Source organism: Mangifera indica, chromosome 2, assembly GCF_011075055.1.
Source record: "Mangifera indica cultivar Alphonso chromosome 2, CATAS_Mindica_2.1, whole genome shotgun sequence".
Taxonomy (NCBI): Eukaryota; Viridiplantae; Streptophyta; class Magnoliopsida; order Sapindales; family Anacardiaceae; genus Mangifera; species Mangifera indica.
In genome coordinates, this window is record NC_058138.1 from 1,825,286 (window position 1) to 1,843,792 (window position 18,507).

The following is an 18,507-nucleotide window of genomic DNA, read 5'->3' on the forward strand; positions in this document are numbered from 1 at the left end:
GAACAAAACAATCAGTGAAAAATCTATTTTAAATTACTGCTGATCACATATGAAAGTAAGAAAAAGCAAGCAAGAAAATGAGTTAATCAAATATTGACTTGAAGAGTAGAGTCTGTGTCATGTGGCAGCTTCCTAGAAGATACAAATAAGTTTATGAGGTATAAAATCAGAAAAAGCAAGAAGATATCCTCATGCATCTCAATATGAAATCCGATATTGTCTTTTTCATACCAAACCACCAAAAAGATATCCTCAAGTCTCAATACATTTTTACACTCTCAGGGTGGGTCGTGTACAGTGCACTGTGCACCTCGCTCAAATTTTGAGTCCTCAAATTGTCATCCTGAGGGACACATACCCTGTCTCGAAATTTCAACAACCTATCCAACACACTAAAATTTGGTTACAATTTGTTAGCGACTCACTGTATCATTTGTGTACACCCACTTATTAGTGGTCTGTCTAGCTCAAATCTCATCAAGTACGATCGACTTGGTATCTAACTCAGTCAACAATCCTGTAACCACTTCAATCTGCTCATGTAAGATGTCCTGCTGTAACTTAGGGGATGTAGTCACCTGGGACAATACTACTTTTCAATTCAATGCATTGGCCACAACATTAGCTCTACTAGATGGTACTTGATGTCCACATCATAATCCTTAACCAACTCTAACCACTGATGTTGTCTCATATTTAGCTCTTGTTGCATGAAGAAAAATTTCAAGCTCTTATGATCGGTGTACACATTGGTCTTTACTCCATGCAAATAGTGATGTCAGATTTTAAGAGCAAAAACCACAACAGCCAATTTCAAATCATGGGTCGGATATTTAATCTCATATTCCTTCAACTGATTGGAGGCATATGCAATTACTCCATCTTGCTGCATCAAAATAGTCCTAAGTCCCTAATACGATGCATCTGTATACAAATCACACTCCTCGCCATCGCTAGGTAGAGTCAAAACTAGAGCGTTGGTCAACCTCTATTTCAATGTCTGGAAACTATCCTCACAATCCTAAGACCATTGAAAATTCTATGGTGCAAATGAGTTAATCGATAATGAAATAGTGAAACTAAGAAAAGGCAATGGAGACTCACCACATAAAGACGAAGATAGATGAGAGTGAAATTTAGTCTCCAAAATCTAAAAAGTAGAAAAAGTTAAAGAATTCATTCAAAATCCTTCAACACCAAATTTCCTATTGTACTTCAAATTTTTTTTTTCATATTATCAAATGAGATGCTTGAAAAGTTCAATCTCTATAGTAGTAGAAGTGTACATAGACTATAAAATTGATTATGATTAGATTTTGAGTCGAATCAAGTTCAAATATTAATTGATTTAATTTTAATTTGAATCCACAACTGATTGTTTGAAATTGAGATTGTTTGAAAATGTTGTTAAAGATTATCAACATAACAAATAATGTCATTAATGGAATAAATAATATCAATAATTGATAAATAATATTATTGACAGAATAAGAAGTATTATCAATCAGAGTTTTAAACTAAACTCAAAATAAATTATCTAATTAAATTTTTGTCTTTTGGGTAATTTATCTAATTGAAATTATAATTTGAATTTAACTTAGAATCAAACCATACCATAAGTGAAGTTGAGGTTATTTTTGGGTAAGTCGAAGTTGAATTAGACTTTTTTTTAATGAAAAAGAACGAGACTAAAATGATAATCATTTGAAAAATAAAGTACAAAAATAATATTTGAAACAATTGAACTAAGGTAAGTCTTTCTCCTACTATAACTCATGTTTTGTCAAAGTCCTATTTGGCATGACAACGCAAAGTAGCACACCTTACTTTTTAGCTGGAAACCACTGACATAACCTGTAATCACACCAGATTTTAAATTTTGTGGAAGAGGCTCACGATGTGAAGATGCATAAGAGAGAAAGTTTATTCAGTCTTCTCACTTTGAAAAAGAAAAATGAGTTAATAAGGTATAGAACAAAGAAACAAAAAAAAACAGGAAAAAGAGATTATAATGGAGGTCCACAATGTGAAGATGGAGATGGATTAGAGTAAAATTTAGTCTCCAAAATATATATTTGAACGTATGGGAGCCAAAAATCAAGCTATAAGCAAGGGTATTTTCAGTGGTATTAAAATGGGAGAGCGAGAATTATGACTATATAAAGGTATCTTTTTTATGAGTGGCTTTTGAATGGCTGATATCTGGAGACCGGAAGATATCTCAAGACTGGAAGATACTGAAGATAAAGAGAGATTAAAGTGGAGAAGATGAAGATGGATGAGAGTCATCTCCCGCGCACGGACACGGACAGCCTACAACAACAACAACTCGAACAAGAAAGCCCCATGGACTTATTGCCTGAAGACTGCATCACCGACATCATCTCCCGCACCACCCCTCGTCACGCATGCCACTTGTCTTTGTTTTCTAAAATTTTCAGGTCCGCCGCCGATTCCGACGTAATTTGGGAGCGCTTCTTGCCACCTGAGTGCCAATCCATCATTTCTAAGTTTTCCAAACTCACGTTGCCGGATTTGCGTTCCAAGAAGGAGCTCTTTCGCCACCTCCATGAACACTCGATTCTCACCGATGATGGGAAAAAGGTTTGCTTTCACGATTTTGTTTCTGGGGTTTGAATTTCAGGAGATTTGATCGAGAATTTGTAATTTTTTTGGGATTAAATTATTTATTTGTTTGGTGTGTGAATAAAATTTGTCGATAGTATTACTTGGTTAAACTTTGTCATCTTATATCCCAAAAGAGCAATACTATGTGTACCCACTTTGGGTACACAAATGTATACACACTCATATGTGTCATCATATGATTAGTTATTGTTTTATTCTTAATTCAAAATCATCCAATCACATAATGACACATATAAATGTGTACATATTTGTGTACCTAAAATGGGTACACATAGTTTTATTGATCCCAAAACCCTGTTTGACATAATGTTATAGGGCCAAACTTTCAGAAGAAACAAAGTTTGGTCATTTTAATTGAAAAAAGCGGCGTTAGTTCAATAACTATAGTTGCTGTAATCCCTAATTGAATATGGAAATTTTAAGCTAGTTAATGGCCTTGACCTTGGGAGAGGATCTCTAATCATTCAAAACATGTTGGTCCTAATATTACGAGGGGTAATATTACCACAAATTGGACATGGACTTCTCCTCCTGGCGCAAGGTTTATACCTCAGCTTTTTCTTGTCGCTTTTAGTTTTATCCGGACTGTTTTAGGATGAGCTTAAGTTTATTCACAATTTTACAGGTTGCCAGAGTTTGCTGAGCTTATACGTGTACGTTCGCTCGAGATAAATGGAAAGATTAGTACTGGCATTTTGTCACCAGGGACAAATTATACAGCTTATCTTGTGTACAAGCCAACAGAAAAGCCTTACGGGTTTGAAAATCAGCCTGTAGAGGTCAGTGTTGGACTTGTGGGAACTGAAAAGCAAAAACGATCTGTATATTTGGATGCAGTAAGTCCGAGCAAGCGAGATCTGTTAGGCATGTTTCATAGTTTTGTTGATCACCGCTTCAGTCTCGAGTTCCCGGCATCTTGGGCAAGAGCGGATTATGGCCATCATCCTAGTCTTGTTTATCGCACCCACAGAGTCAAGCGGCAGGCATCTTTGGCAAGAGAGGATGATGGCCATCATCCTAAGAAGAGAGGAGACGACTGGCGTAAAGTCAAGTTAGGTGACTTTTACAATGCAGGAGATGAAACCGTGAATTGGGAATGAGTCTGGAGGCTAGGAGTGGTGACTGGATGGGTGGCCTCATTGTTCAAGGAATTGAGATAAGGCCAAAGCAGGGTGTATAAATAAGTGATCTTCTGTATGTGTTAGTTCAAGGAATTTTCTTTTCTTCTATAATCACTTGAGTTGTTGTAGAGATCTTATTTTTATTCTAAAAGCACTTACATGATTTACTGATTTCACAAGCCAAATAAATATTTTCTTGACAGGCAAACCTACAAAGGGTGTAAAAATTTTTTAAAATTTTATCTAGAAATATACTAACAAGATCCAATACTATAAAATGATTTCATGAACCTGTGAAAACTGCGATGATTTGTCATGAACCGACAACATAGTAATCCAGTTCGTGGGACACAGCATCACTTTCAGTTAATTTCCTTTCCTTTGATATCTGCTAAATTTCATCATGACCTTCACTCTGCTTTTGAAGAGTATGGCTCTCAATTTGCATCTGGGAATGGGATGCAGTCTTTTACTTCATTTCTAGCTACTTTCAATTCATCTGCAACTGCATGTGTTTCACTCTGTTATATAAATGGGAACATGACTCTCCAATTTATCAAAAAATGTTAGTTGGGGCAGAATCACTCTGATTCTGTTTCCTTCTCTCACCTCTTCATTTTGATAGCATATCTCACAAAGTCATGGACGTATTCATTGGAGATTCACGATGAAGGAAGATATGCAGTTGAGGGCATGTACACATCCCCAGTTTTGAATGTCGGATTCAAGAGCCAACACCCTGTACTCCATGTCAATCTCTTCAAGTGTTTCTATGTGTTCACTCACAAAGCTGCAATTGTAAAAACAACAATTAATTTAACTTTGTAGATAGCCATTTCAGCGCTCATATCAACACAAAAAATTGCTATATTTGTAACTAATCATTTACCTGAATGAGAATGTTAGAAGACACATACCACTTTTGTTGGCCAAGCTCAATGAGAACTTCATCAGTGTAAAACTTCAACCACTGTATTGATCCTATTTGACTCAAAAAAGAGATGAGGAAAGAAATGAAAATTCCAAGGGATTAACCAACCAAACATTGTATGCCTAACCTAATGGTGAAAGTAAATATCAGAGACGAAGAAAGTTGGATAGACAATAGTTTTGACAGTGCTCATAATTTAGGGCAGACAAGAAAGATGGATGATAAAACTTATGAAATTGAGTTTTACAGTCAAACCTGATATGTCAGAGTATGATCGTTGCCAACTCCCTGGCCTTTAATATTCCATAGTAACTAAAGAATATCATGACAAATTAAGGCTTTGAGAATTTCTCCAACTTTTTCTGAATCAAGTCAGCCATAGGCTTGATGTAACCTTCTCGTTGATAAGAGGACCACATGATAGAAACAGACATCCTTGATAGGTATGCATCTTCCCTGACATTATATGGAGGTATCTTTTGACTATTATATGGAGGTATTATGTGTGCACCATCAATCCTCAGATTGTTATCTTGATGTGGACTGGGAACAACGTAACTAGGCCATTTGGAGTTGCCGGAGCAGCAGCACTGGCTTCACTTGTCGACAAAGGTTTGAAGAGGATCCAAAACTATTTCAGGTTTCCAAATCTTGTCTATGCATTTGCCCCTGTTGTTTCCATAGTTGGTGCTTCATGTTTAACAGTCGTTGGCTTGGTCATCCTTTCCAGACGTTGAAAAAATTCTCTCATCAAAGTGCAAAAAATGAAGTGAAAACTCCTTTTCTTGTGCTTGTGCTTGTATATATTTTAGAAATTGTGTCATTTGATTTTAATATTTTCTGGCTGTTCTCTTGAATATAGAAGGAAAACTGTTGCTTAATCAATGTTTTTAGACTGATAGTGGACCTGGACCCGGTCTAGGGGCTGCTCTAAATCTTGATTGTTCAATTAGTGATAGAATAAATAAATATTATAATAATATTTAATCAAACAAAATTGTAGTCTAATGGTATATGGTGCATATTATTTACAAATCAGACGTAGTTTAAGTCTAAACAATTGTAAAATTTTACATGACGACATCAATATAACGATTTGACCGAATGAACTCAACAGTCGAACCATGGCTTGATGTTGTTTGTCTTGTTCAACGTAGTTTACTTGTCCAATGTTTAATCAAATTTAAAACATCAACTTGGACTAGATTACCATCAAATCCCAACCGAACTAGTTCGATCGATTGGTTTGGTTTGGGTTTTAAACAGTGCCTCGAATGAAACTTGCCTAAATTATAGATGCGAGTATTTGTTTTAGTACTCTATCGGGACAGATTTAAGGTGAGTTAGTTCGAGCTCGATTGCCAACTCAATTCAATCAAGTTCGCGCTTAAATTCAAGCATAAGGGATTTTACACTGTCAAGTTCAACTTTGAGGTGTATTCGACATATAATTGCAACTAAGAGATATGATGATGACTCCGATACAAAATTACATGATTTAAAAAGAATCACATCTTATAAGCTAATTATTGATTGCATAATAAAAAATCATATAAACCTCGTACTAAAAACTCATACTTTCTGATATGGGATCCAAATATCATATCTTACATTTGGTCCATACCTTACACTTTAAGTCGTAACATGTTTCCACATAAATAATATTAGAAAGAACATCTAAGATAGAATAACATCACTGCATAAAAGCTCTCCATTTCATGTACAGCAAACAAAATCCCTGGCATGTCATGCCATTTTGATCAAACTATGAAATCACCAGTTCATATGATACTCAGCTGCTATTCTACTTTTTTGAAAATCTGGTGTCATACTACTCTAAATCGCCTTTAAAGGAGATTATTCTTGAATGCAAGTATCATTTTTTTGCAACAGAAGCAAACAGAATGCTAATATAGAACTGAAGAACATTTTGATAGCATATCTCACAAAGTCATTGTCATCTTCATTGGAGATGTTCCTTGAGGAAGATATAGCGGTTGCTGAAAGTAAGGCTTCTAGTACTACATCTGCCAGATCAGTGATGAAGGAAGACATGCAGTTGAGGGCGGGTACATGTCCCCAGTTTTGAATGCCGGATTCAAGAGCCTTCATGTCAATCTCTTCAAGTGTTTCAATGTGCTCACTCATAAAACTGCAATAGTAAATACTCCTTAGATAGCCATTTTAGCGCTTGTATCGACACACAAAATTGCTATTTTTGTAACTAGTCATTAGTCATATAACTGACTCGAACTGCTAGAAGACTCTTAACACCTTTCTGGGAGAACTTAACAACTGTAGGAATTAAACCTGATGATGAGGATAAATAAGACCGTGCTTATAATTCAAGGCAGACAAGAAAGATGGAAGCTAAAACTAAAGAAATTGGGTTTTAAAGTAAACCTGGTATGCCAGAGTATGATCGTCACCAAATCCTTGGCTTTTCAACTTTCTGCACTCCTCCATCTGGTTTCTGTATGGAATACTAGCATTCTCAACATAATTGACTGGTACTAAAAAATTTCATTATCTTAAATTCCACATATAAAAGTCAAAGAAAAGTTGTAGAGACTAATCCCATCAAATGACCACAACCCAGGCAAATCAAATTTTAATATATATGCTGATTTTGTTCTGCAAAAGAATCATATACAAGAAGAATATATCCAGAAATTAAACGCACCTCATCAAGCTTAGAGAACTTCTCTAACTCTTTCTTAACAAATTCAGCCATAGACTTCATGTAACCTTCTTGCTGATACCAGGACCGTATGATAGATACAGGCAGCCTTGATATATATGCATCTTCCCTGACATATCATTCTCACTCAGAAATTATTTATGATATAAAAATTTATTTACGACAGGCAAGCAATTAGAGAATATACAAAACAGAAGCATTCACTCCAGAACACAGATGCTTGACCCAGTTGTAGAGATAGAGAACTGTATCAATATCGGTATGACAAATTAAATAGGCATTACAGCTTTATCAGCAAGAGCAAGGGAATTCAGTACCTACATAAACAAGCACAAGTGCGTCCTCTGCTAAGTTTCTATCGGCGTGCAACCTTGCCAATCTGAAACTGCCCACCTGCTTGTGATATTGATAATGCATATCATTAACATTGCAGTAAGGATTTTGATCGTTGCTATTTCCAGGAAAATTTTAATGAATCAAAATTCAACAGACTATAAATAGCAAAAAATATCTAAACCTCATCACCTTATCTGCTTTTCTTTTCCTGCTACAATTCCATGCTCTGTCTTCCCCTGCAGTTTTTGTTACCATTTTCTGATGTGAAACCAAAGAAACTATGTTGTGATTATGGTAAGGGGGCTCAAGACATTCAAAATAGAAGAAAGTATTTTACATCCAAATATTGTTCAAATAGTATAAATATTTACAATTGAATTGAATTATTACATAAACATGCCAAACTCTTGCATTGGTAGGAAATGAACTTTAATCAATATAAAATTAATGTTAAATTTGATTCTAAATATAAAAATTTCATGAACAAGAATCAAACCAGTATGCATTGCAGAATCATGTCTCAGTTGATGTATTTCAGGTAATCCTCCTGCTCTTACTTCTACTACAATTAATTACACTTCAGATTTTATCAATCTCTAGATAATTAAATCAAAGTTCATTTGTTATAGAAAAGACGGCTCAACCTAACTGAACCCACCACATTGATGGAAAATGGGAAACCTAGCAAACAACAGTAACAAAAGTTATGATAGGAGAGAAAAGCAGCACATACCACTGCCATGAGCACACTTCTTTGTCGAACTCAAGGTGTTAGGGCTGTGGAAAATGGTATTGATAGGGAGCCTAATGCCGTTGATTTTAACGGGAAGATCTTCCTTGGCCTTTTAGAAAAGTAAAGATAATTGTGGGGGTGTCTCTACAAAAAATATATATATATAAGGCAAAACTAGCATTTAGGTTGCAATATATTTAAAAAAACTATTAAAAAGAAAACCCAGAGCCAGCCAGATATCCCCTTACTTTCAATAAAATTTAAAAAAAAAAAAACCCTTAGACTTGCAAAATTATCATTAATTCCCTTGTAGAATTGCTTCCCTTCCTAAGAGCTATATCATATCAGCAAGAGTGTAGAAATTTCAGTACCTAGATTATGACAAGAGTCTCTTGCTAAATTGCCACTTGCGTTTTGATATTGATAATGCATTATCAATTAGCAAAAAAAAAAAAAAGATCATGCACAATCAAAAAAATACATATTTGGTATTCTTTTCTTTTTAGGAAAAAATCAATGGAAATTATTGATGAACATGATTCACGCCTTTATAACGTATTGCAAAATAAGTCTCTTCTTCTTCTTCGAATTCAAAAACAAAAGAAAAATTGAAGATACAATCACAAGTATAAAAAAATTTTTAACTTACTATAGAATATAACTACTCGAACAAGAATAATAATTTGTTATTGAATTAGTGATATATGATTCATACCATTTAGTTGAACCTTGCTAATTCTCTTGAAAAACAAATTAGACTTCCAGATAGTTTATGACCAATTAAATAAACATATTTTAAGAAGACAATAGCAATTATTGTGTAAAAATTATTTTCAAAAACAATCTATTAAAAAAATACTAACGGTTTAAATTAAAAACTAATTAATTCACACACTTGAACAAATCTTTGTACTGTAGGGTTAAGGTTACGCATCCATTGTTCTCCTATCTTAATCAATGGATGTATCACAACATTGTTGAGCTTTGGTGTTAGTTGTTCTCCATAACCAAAGGTCTTCATTATCGGACATCTATAAATCTTAAGTGTATATAAAACTGGTACATATCCCCAGTTTTGAATGCCGCATTCAAGAGGCAACTCCCTGTACTCCATGTCAATCTTTTCAAATGTTTTTATGTGCTTACTCACAAAGCTGCAATTGTAAATACTGTAATTAATTTAACTTTGCAGATAGCCATTTTGGTGCTCATATCGACTACGAAATTACTATTTTTGTAACCATTCAAGTACCTGATTGGAAATACAAGAAGACTTTTAACACCTTTCTAGTCGAGCTCAATGAGAACTTCCGCATTGTCGAGCTTCAACCATTGGTGTAAGTGCCCAACCTACTGGTGGAAAAAAATATAAGAGATCAAGAAAGTCCATAACCAACGGTTGCAATAGTACACGCAGAAAAGAAAGATAAATCTAAAACTTATGAAACTGGGTTTTACTGTCAAAATATGATTTTTGCCAAATCCACAGCTTTTCAAGTTCTGCACTCCTCCATCTGATCTTATGGATCACTAGCATTCTCAACATAGCTGACTGGTGCTTCATGGGCACTAAAGAATTTCATTACCTGCAGTTCCACATATAAAAGTCAAATTTTAATATATATATATATATATATACACACATATACTGATTTTTGTGCTGCAAAAGAATCATATACAGAAAGAGTATTTCCAGAAATTTAAATGCACCTCATCAGGCTTAGGTAATTTCTCCAACGCTTTCTGAATCACGTCATCCAATTGTTGATACTAGGGCCCATATGATAGAAACAGGCAGCCTTGATATATGTTCATCCTACCTGGCATATTATTCTCACTCAGAAATGGTTTATGATATAAAAATTAATTTACTACAAGCAAGCAATCAAAGAATGTACTAAAACAGAAGCAGCACCTAAATATTCTCTCCAGCAGACAGATTCTTAACCCAGTTGTAGAGATAGAGAACTGTGGGTAAATCCTTTTCTGAAACAAAGTGAGTTTAATCTTATTTAAGCTAGGAACACCATCCTCTCTGTTGATGCAAACATCCGCCTTTCCTCCTTTCTTGTTCATGATTATTTCTTCTATATTGGATCATTAAGTCATTTGAGCTTACAAGTAATGTAATAATGAGAATACATTGATGGCAATTTGTTAACAAACCTGTTTTCAAGCTTGTTTTCCCCTAAATTTTGCATCACAAATTTCAACCAAATAAATCTTTTGTTAATAATTGATGATCAAAAAGAAAAGTATTGTAGCAGTATGACAAATTAAATTGGCATTAGAGCTGTATCAGCAAGAGTGAGGGAGTTCAGTACCTTAATTAAACGCGCATATGACAAGTATCTCATCTGCTAAGTTTCCATCAGCGTGCAACCTTGCCACACTGAAATTGCCTGCCTGTTTGTGATATTGATAATGCATAGTCATTAATATTGAAGTAAGGATTTTATTCCTTGCTATTTCTAGGAAAAATTTAAGGAATTAAAATTCAACAGGTATAAATTGCAAATGATATCGAAAACCTCTTCAGCTCGTCTGCTTTTCCTTTTCTGCTACAATTCCTTGCCCTGTACTCCCCTGCATTTTCAGTTACAATTTTCTGATGTGAATCTAAACAAACTATTTTGTTGGGATTATGGTAAGGGGGAATCAAGCCATTGAAGAAAGAAAAAAGTATTTTACATCTAAATATTGTACAAATAGTATAAATATTTACAATTCAATTGAATTCATATATAAGCATCCCAAGATCTTGCATTGCTAGGAAATGAACATTAAAAACAATTCTCACTTTGATTTATTAGACATTAGATCGCCTCTTTGAAGTTCATTAATCAATATTAAGTTAATGTTTAATTTCATTGTGTTAATAAAAAATTGATGAACCTGATTCACACCAGTATACATTGCAGAATGAAGTCTCGGTTGATGTATTTTCAGGTAATTTTCACTGTTTTTTCTTCTCCTTCTTCTCATTGTTATTCAAGCAAAAGAGAAACATCTAATGGGAGCTGTTTCAAATTTTGAACACATAAATGCCACCATAATAAGAACATAACTCAAGCCCTGCATAACAAGGACCCATGCCATTGAAGCCCAAAGTTGCTGAACATATAGGCAAGTAATTTGAAAATTGATTTTACTGTTTTTGAACTCTTTTTTCACTTTGTTTTTTTCTGACAAGATAAAAAAATCCAATCAAATCAATTAATTACACTTCAGATTTTGTCCATCTTCAACTAATTAAATCAAAGTTCATTTCTAATAGAAAAGTCAGCTCAATCTAACTAAATCCACGGCATTCATAGAAAATGAGCAAATTAACAACACAGAGAATCTACAGTATTATAAAAGAAAATAAAAGAAAAAAGTGCACCACATACCACTGCCATGAGCACACTTCTTTGTCGAACTCAAAGCCTTTAGGGTTGCGGCAGATGGTATCGATGGGAAGCCTAAGGCCGTTGATTTTAACAGGAAGATCTTCCTTCGCTTTTAAGTAAAAAGTAAAGGTAATTGTAGGGATCAGTTCGTGAGAAAATAAAGGTAAAACTACCATTTCGGTTACAACAAATTTATAATATTAAAAAAATCCCAAATCCGGCCGCATGGACCCTCACTTCGAATAAAATTATCAAAAGCCCTCTTACTTGTAACATTATCGCTAATTTCCCCTGTAGAATTGCTTTACTTCTTTTTTTTTTTTAAATTAAAAATTTTCACAAGAGTGACAGAGGTTGAACTCAGGACTTTCCTTCTCTTTTATCAGCAAGTAGGCCTTAGAGTGATGGAATTTCAGTACCTTGATTAAACGAGCTTATCAAACATGTCTCCCTACTAGCTTTCCATCAATCTTGTCATTGTCTCAGTTAGGTGTTCACTTTTTCTTCTTCTTCTTCTTCATCTTCTTCTTCTTCTTCTTCTTCTTCTTCCTCTTCTTCTTCTTCTTCTTCTATATTTCAAACAACAGAGACATAATAGAAGTAGTGCTTTTAAAAATTCAAAATTCGAAGATGTAATTACAAATATAAAATCTTTAAATTACTTCAACAAGAATAATAATTTGTTATTGAATTAGTGATACATAATTCATACCACGTAGTCGTTCCCTTGTAATTTTCTCCTGCAAAACCAATCACAATTTTTAGATTATTAATGTCATACTGCTAACTAAACATATTTTAAGAAGACAATACAATTTATTCAAAAATATTTATAATTCTTTACAATCAACAATTATCTAATTCACATACCTGTTTTTCTATGAACAATTGCTCAACTGTAGAGTTTAGGTTATCTATCCATCGTTTTTTTGTAGGAAAATGTCTTATCAAAACTTTGTTAAGCTTTGGTGTCAGTTGTTCTCCATAACCGAAAATCTTCATATTTGGACAGTTAACTATCCAAAGTGTCTCCAAAACTGGAAATTCAATAGAATATGAGCCTGAGCTAAAACAACCAATGTTACTTAGCCATATAAGCCTCAATTCGGACAAACTAGGAAAAACAATCTTCTCAACTAATGATGATGATACTTCCTCATTTGTGAGTATTTCTTCCAATGCTGAGCAATCAGTTATCGTAAGGGAACTGAGCTTCACAAGCCCTTTGACTATGGAGGGGGTGAAGAGACTTTTTAATTTATTGCATGTTCCTATTTTTATAGAAGTTAAGTTTCCCAAACTTGGGGAGGTTGTGGTGAGATCTTTCCTTGGTGGTATTATTTCCTCTTCTTCTTTCATTATGAAAATCTCCTCTAAATTATTACAACCAGATATCTTCATTTTTTCCAAACTAGTAAGACTCGGCAATAAAGGTTGTGAAAATAGCTTAACTAACCTTGGGCACCGCCATAATGTTATTCTCTTCAAGTTGCAAAGGTTTATGTATTGAGTTTCACCTTTCCATATATGTGTCATGTTTGGCATATTTTTCAAATGTAGTTCCTTTAATGGTGAAAGCAACTTTGTTTTTCCATATGTCACCTTAAGAACTTCACAATCAAATATATATACCACTGATTTACACGTGTCTACTTCTAAATATTCCGTCTGTTCAATTACCAAATTCTTTAGGCAATTATTCAGTCCTGGAATCATAACCTTATCATCATTTGACATCAACAATTTTCTTGAATATTCTTTTGAATAAGTCATAAAGTCGAGCTTTCCAAAATATCCTACACCACCAATTATTATTGCAAAACTTGATAAGTTTTTGAACGGCACATCATTATCAATTAAGAAATTCAAGTGTGGGATAGCAATTTGCAAGCTAGTCAATCTAAACAAAGATTGTAACTCAGCAAGCTTTGCATTGCTTCTCAAATCCCCCTCATCTCCTTCATAATCCCAATGCTCAAAACTTCTTAAAACATACAACTCCTCCAATTTACACAGAGAAGATATGACACCATGTGCTATTCGTGCAAGCTTCCCACAATTGTTCAAAGCTAATAACCTCAAATGAATTAATCGACTGAAAGATTCTGGGATCTCACTAACATTAGAATTATTAAGGCTAAGAATTTCTAGTTTACTTAGTTGCCCGATAATAGATAGGTCACCTAACTTGCAACCATTAAGATACAATGTTGTAAGATTTTCTAGCAAAGAAAGTGACTCTGGCAGTGGCAATAATTGATTTTTACTCAAGTCTAAAACTCTAAAATCTTTCATGCTTTGAAAGAAATTGTTAGGGAAAACCATTCTAAAATTTCCCTGTAATAGTAAAGACTGTAACTTTGGGCATTCCATCACGTCTGGCACTTCTTTAATATCATTTGACATTAATGAGACACATGTGAGATCTTCATATGTATCTCTGTTTGGCCACTCTTTTAGACCAGTGCCAGCTTTGACCAAGAATATTTGATTGTACTTAGGTGCTATTATATGTGCAACATCACGTACAACATCATGCAATTTTACATACTCTTCCTTAGTGTACTGATGTTTTCCATAAATCAAGAGAAAAGAAGAGGTCAGGGTACTTACAATAACATGTGCTCTGTGTCTAACATCCTTCATTGTCTCAACATTTTTGAACCACCTCAAAGCGACTCCATATGTAACTAAAACTTCAATTGGGATTTCAAAATCCTCTGGAAATATGCTACAAAAAAAGAACAATGATTTTGCATTCTCGCTTTCTAGATATTTGATGCTCATCTCCAAAGATGAAATCACACTTCCTTGCATCCCTGGGATATCAGTTGGAGTAGACGTTTTTAGTTGTCGTGCCGCATCAATCCACACATGCTCATTTTTGTTTTTTAATGCCCTTGCTATTGTCACAATTGCAATTGGCAAGCCATCACATTCGGCGACTACTTCTCTTGCGATTGGACTCATGATAGAATTTTGAACATCCATTCCAACAACCTCCTTGAATAGCTCCCACAATTCCTGTTTTGATAAAGTTCCAACAATAGATATTTTGTTACAATCCATCTCATCACACACATATTTGCTTCGAGAGGTAAGCATGATCTTACAACCTCTATGGTCCTTCCCAAAAGGAATACCAATCTCCTCCAATTTAATTCTTTCCCAAACATCATCCAATATTATGAGGATTCGTTTCTCCTTCTTAATTCTCTCCCACAGGGAACTTGCTCGTGTTGATTCAGGATAATCAGGTAATGATTTCAGATCTAGCATGTAAGCAATTTCTCTTTGAATATTCATGATATTTGGGGTTTGAGACACAACTACCATAACTACTGAATTATACAACTTTTCTTCTTCAGCTAGTTTGCCAACTTGTTTCACTAGTGTGGTCTTACCCACACCCCCCATCCCACATATTCCAATTATGCTGACCTTGTCATCTTTCAAGGCCTCCATAATTTCATTCTTGATTGATTCTCTGGATTCAAAAATTCCAGAAAATCCCACAGTTGGAGAGATAATGCTTGAAGGAGGAGGAGCAGGCTGAGATAGAGTTTGAAATGTTCCACCTTCTTGGAGCTGAGTGATCACCGTTATCTTCCGCTTTGCCGCCTTGCTGAACCGGTAACGCGATCGGACATCAATACACCACCCTTTGAAGCACATCTTGTTCACATTGCGTTCATCCTCCAAAAACTTTTCTGCTTCTGCAGAGACATTATCAACTTCAGATATCCAGCTTTGGACATCAGGTAAGATAATTTCTCTGTTTCTTTCAGCAGCATTAATTCTCATTTGCATGCTGTCTCTGGTAGCCTTGAGTTTCTGAGCTTGATTTCGTAATGCTTCGATGTTGTCATTGTAGCTAAGCAGGTAGCCAATCTGACGGCCTGCTGCATTGAACAAGCGGCCGAAAATAATTTCTGAAATTGAACTAACAGATGAAGTAACAATTTCCATGATGTAAATTTTGAGTGTTTTTGGTTGCGAGATAACGAGGATGAATAATGATGGATAGAAGGTAGGAAAGAGAAGAGAATGGCATGTGATTCATCTCTTATAATACTTCTATCCTTTGCCTTTTGCCTCAAGGCTTCTTTGTTCCATTCTTTCAAAAGTTATTCTTCTGTTTCATAGCTACTCTTGAGTCAGGAATCGTTTCAACTATTCTACAAAACAGAGGAAAACAGAGGACATTTCATGTACACCTATATGACTTAAACAATTTACAAATTTCCTGTTGGTATTTTGGAATTCATTTATACTTAAAATTGCCTCTCAAGTCTTCTTTGTTCCATCTTTGCCTTTGCTCTCAAATCAAGGCTAGTTGCTTAATATTCTCTTCATTTATAATTTCCATAGTATAAAGAATATGTGTATGCAGATTGATGTATTATTTCTACCTGAAAAGAAGTTAATAGGAGTTAATATATTCAAAAATTAATAATTCTAATATTTGAAAATGTGTTAGATATAATATATACAAATTGTTTTCAAACTAAAGACTAAAGAAAATGCTGTATATATTTTTATTTATTTCTACCAAAGGCATTTTCATAGGATACTTTATATCTTTTGCTTTGATTGTCTTTGAATGTGAGAGATTGAGGATGTACAATAATAGATAGAATGTAGGAAAGAGAGGTAAATGACACGTAATTCAACTCTTAAAGAAAGATTCGAATCCTCATAACAAAATTAAGAATCCATTGTAACAAAAAGGAGAAGAATTACAGCATCAAGCAATTGAAAGAGAAAAGAGAAAGGCTTTGAAAGTACAAAAGATTTCATACAGAAGAAGCCTTGGGTCTCAAGGCTTCTTTGGTTCTAATATAATTGAAAAGATTATTCTTTCCTCTCATTTTTTGCTCTAATTCCAAAAGGCTTTGCTCTCAACTCAAGCTTAATATTCTTTTCTTTTCTTCTATCATCAGTAAAGTGTTTGTAGAGATCTTGTTTTTATTCTAAAAGGACTTAATATGATTTACTGATTTCACAAGCCTGCTCATGAGATAAATTAGATTAATTAAGAGATAACAAATTTACTCTACAATTTTGATTATGTTGTATATGTTGAAATAACGTGGGCATACATGAATTAAATTTGTTAACCCTTTAATAAAAAATCAGGTGAATGTGTAATTCAGAGAAAAATTATTTTATGAGTCTAATTTAATCATTCAAAAATGGGTCAGTTATCAAATTTAGGTTATAAGTGTAAATTAATATAAGTTTTTAGGCTCTTGATGAGAGAGGCCAATTAACTCTTTTAATTTTAACTAAAAGGAAGGTAGAAGTCCCCTTCTCCGATTGATAAAAAACACATAACATTTTGGCACCCTTTTTGCATAACACATTCTGAAATTGGGAAGGAAAACTTTGCTTGAGGATTGACAATCAATCCTTCCTGCATCAATTTTCTTAACAGATGGCACAAACATGATTGTCTTAGTCCCTAATTTATGAATATAAATGATTCTATTTCCTTTTGTAGCTCTTGGGTTTTTTCTTTTCTTGATAACGAGAAACCCCACCTGACCACCCAGGTTTAGTGACCAATAAATCAAGAGTATTATCTCAGTATGCTCCCAAATGATTTATACCAAAGCTCTCCACCTTGGAAGCCCACCCCTTGGAGGCTACCTCTGGATTTTGCTTCAGTTTCTACGCCCTGCAACTCCTGCACATTCACGTAAGTTTTAGATCCCAGCGAACTATTTGCACTCTCTTCAGCTTTTGTTCCCTGCAATCCATCAGCAGTTACCTGGTTACACAACACTTGATTCAGTTCAGCAAGAAAGCTAAGCTCTGATTTCTCAACACTTTGAAGTGACACATTCAGTCTGGCTTGATAAAAACATTACTATTATTTTCATATAAAATTGGCAAGTACTATTCTAATTCATAGAAAACCAATTTCTGTACAAACTCATTTTAAAGTTTCTATAATATTGATTCGATAATGTTAAAAGAACATGTACGATATGTTAAAAGAAAAAGAAGCAGCAGAAATGTGCTTGTATTGATTATTTCCAGGTATCACCAAACAAATTCTTTTCACACATCAAACTAAATCAAGAACTGCCTTCAACAGATCTATTCCCTAATTATGGGAAAAACAATTTCCCCCATTTTCTTGTACAACAAACAAAATCCTTGCTATGTCTAGGCATTTTGAAAAAATATGTTACTCTGTTTGAAACTTTCTTTGCTGAAACTTTTTTAGAGATCAAGAAAGTCAATGAACAACAATTGCAACAGTGCTCGTAATTGTGGGTAGACAAGAAAGATGAATCCAAAATCAATGACATAGGGTTTAACGATCAAACCTGGCATGTGAAAGTATGATTGTTGCCAAATCCACGGCTTTTCAAGTTCTGCACTCCTCCATCTGGTCTTTTTATGGATCACTAGCATTCTCAACATAACTGATTGGTACTCCATGGGCACTAAAGAATTTCATCACCTGTAGTTCCACATATAAAAGTCAAAGAAAAGTTGTAGAGACTAATCCCATCAAATCACCATAATGTTATTCTCTTCAAGTTGCAAAGGTTTATGTATTGAGTTTCACCTTTCCATATATGTGCCACATTTGGCAGATTTGTCAAATGAAGTTCCTTTGATGACGAAAG

General features: G+C 34.3%; 1 protein-coding gene, 1 long non-coding RNA gene and 1 pseudogene across 2 annotated transcripts; all 3 read right to left on the minus strand.

Moving 5' to 3' along the window:
* LOC123209302 overlaps positions 1-10,690 on the minus strand; it is a 28,242-nt pseudogene extending 17,552 nt beyond the window's left edge.
* A 334-nt stretch (positions 10,691-11,024) lies between these two features.
* LOC123209314 lies at positions 11,025-11,970 on the minus strand. The gene is made up of 2 exons (XR_006501036.1): positions 11,864-11,970; positions 11,025-11,057 (listed from the first exon to the last, which is right to left on the minus strand). It is a non-coding gene; the product is annotated as an uncharacterized LOC123209314 (long non-coding RNA).
* A 576-nt stretch (positions 11,971-12,546) lies between these two features.
* On the minus strand, positions 12,547-15,832 carry LOC123201056 (disease resistance protein UNI-like). The gene is made up of 2 exons (XM_044616513.1): positions 12,734-15,832; positions 12,547-12,603 (listed from the first exon to the last, which is right to left on the minus strand). The coding sequence occupies exons 1-2, from the start codon at positions 15,830-15,832 to the stop codon at positions 12,547-12,549; spliced, it is 3,156 nt and encodes a 1,051-aa protein (XP_044472448.1).
* Positions 15,833-18,507: the final 2,675 nt, after the last annotated feature.

Coding starts and splice junctions, on each gene's coding strand:
- LOC123201056 (XM_044616513.1), bottom strand. CDS start 15,832: ATGGAAATTGTTACTTCATCTGTTAGTTCAATTTCAGAAATTATTTTC. Junction 12,604..12,733: donor AATTGTTCATAGAAAAACAG/GTATGTGAATTA, acceptor TTGGTTTTGCAG/GAGAAAATTACAAGGGAACG.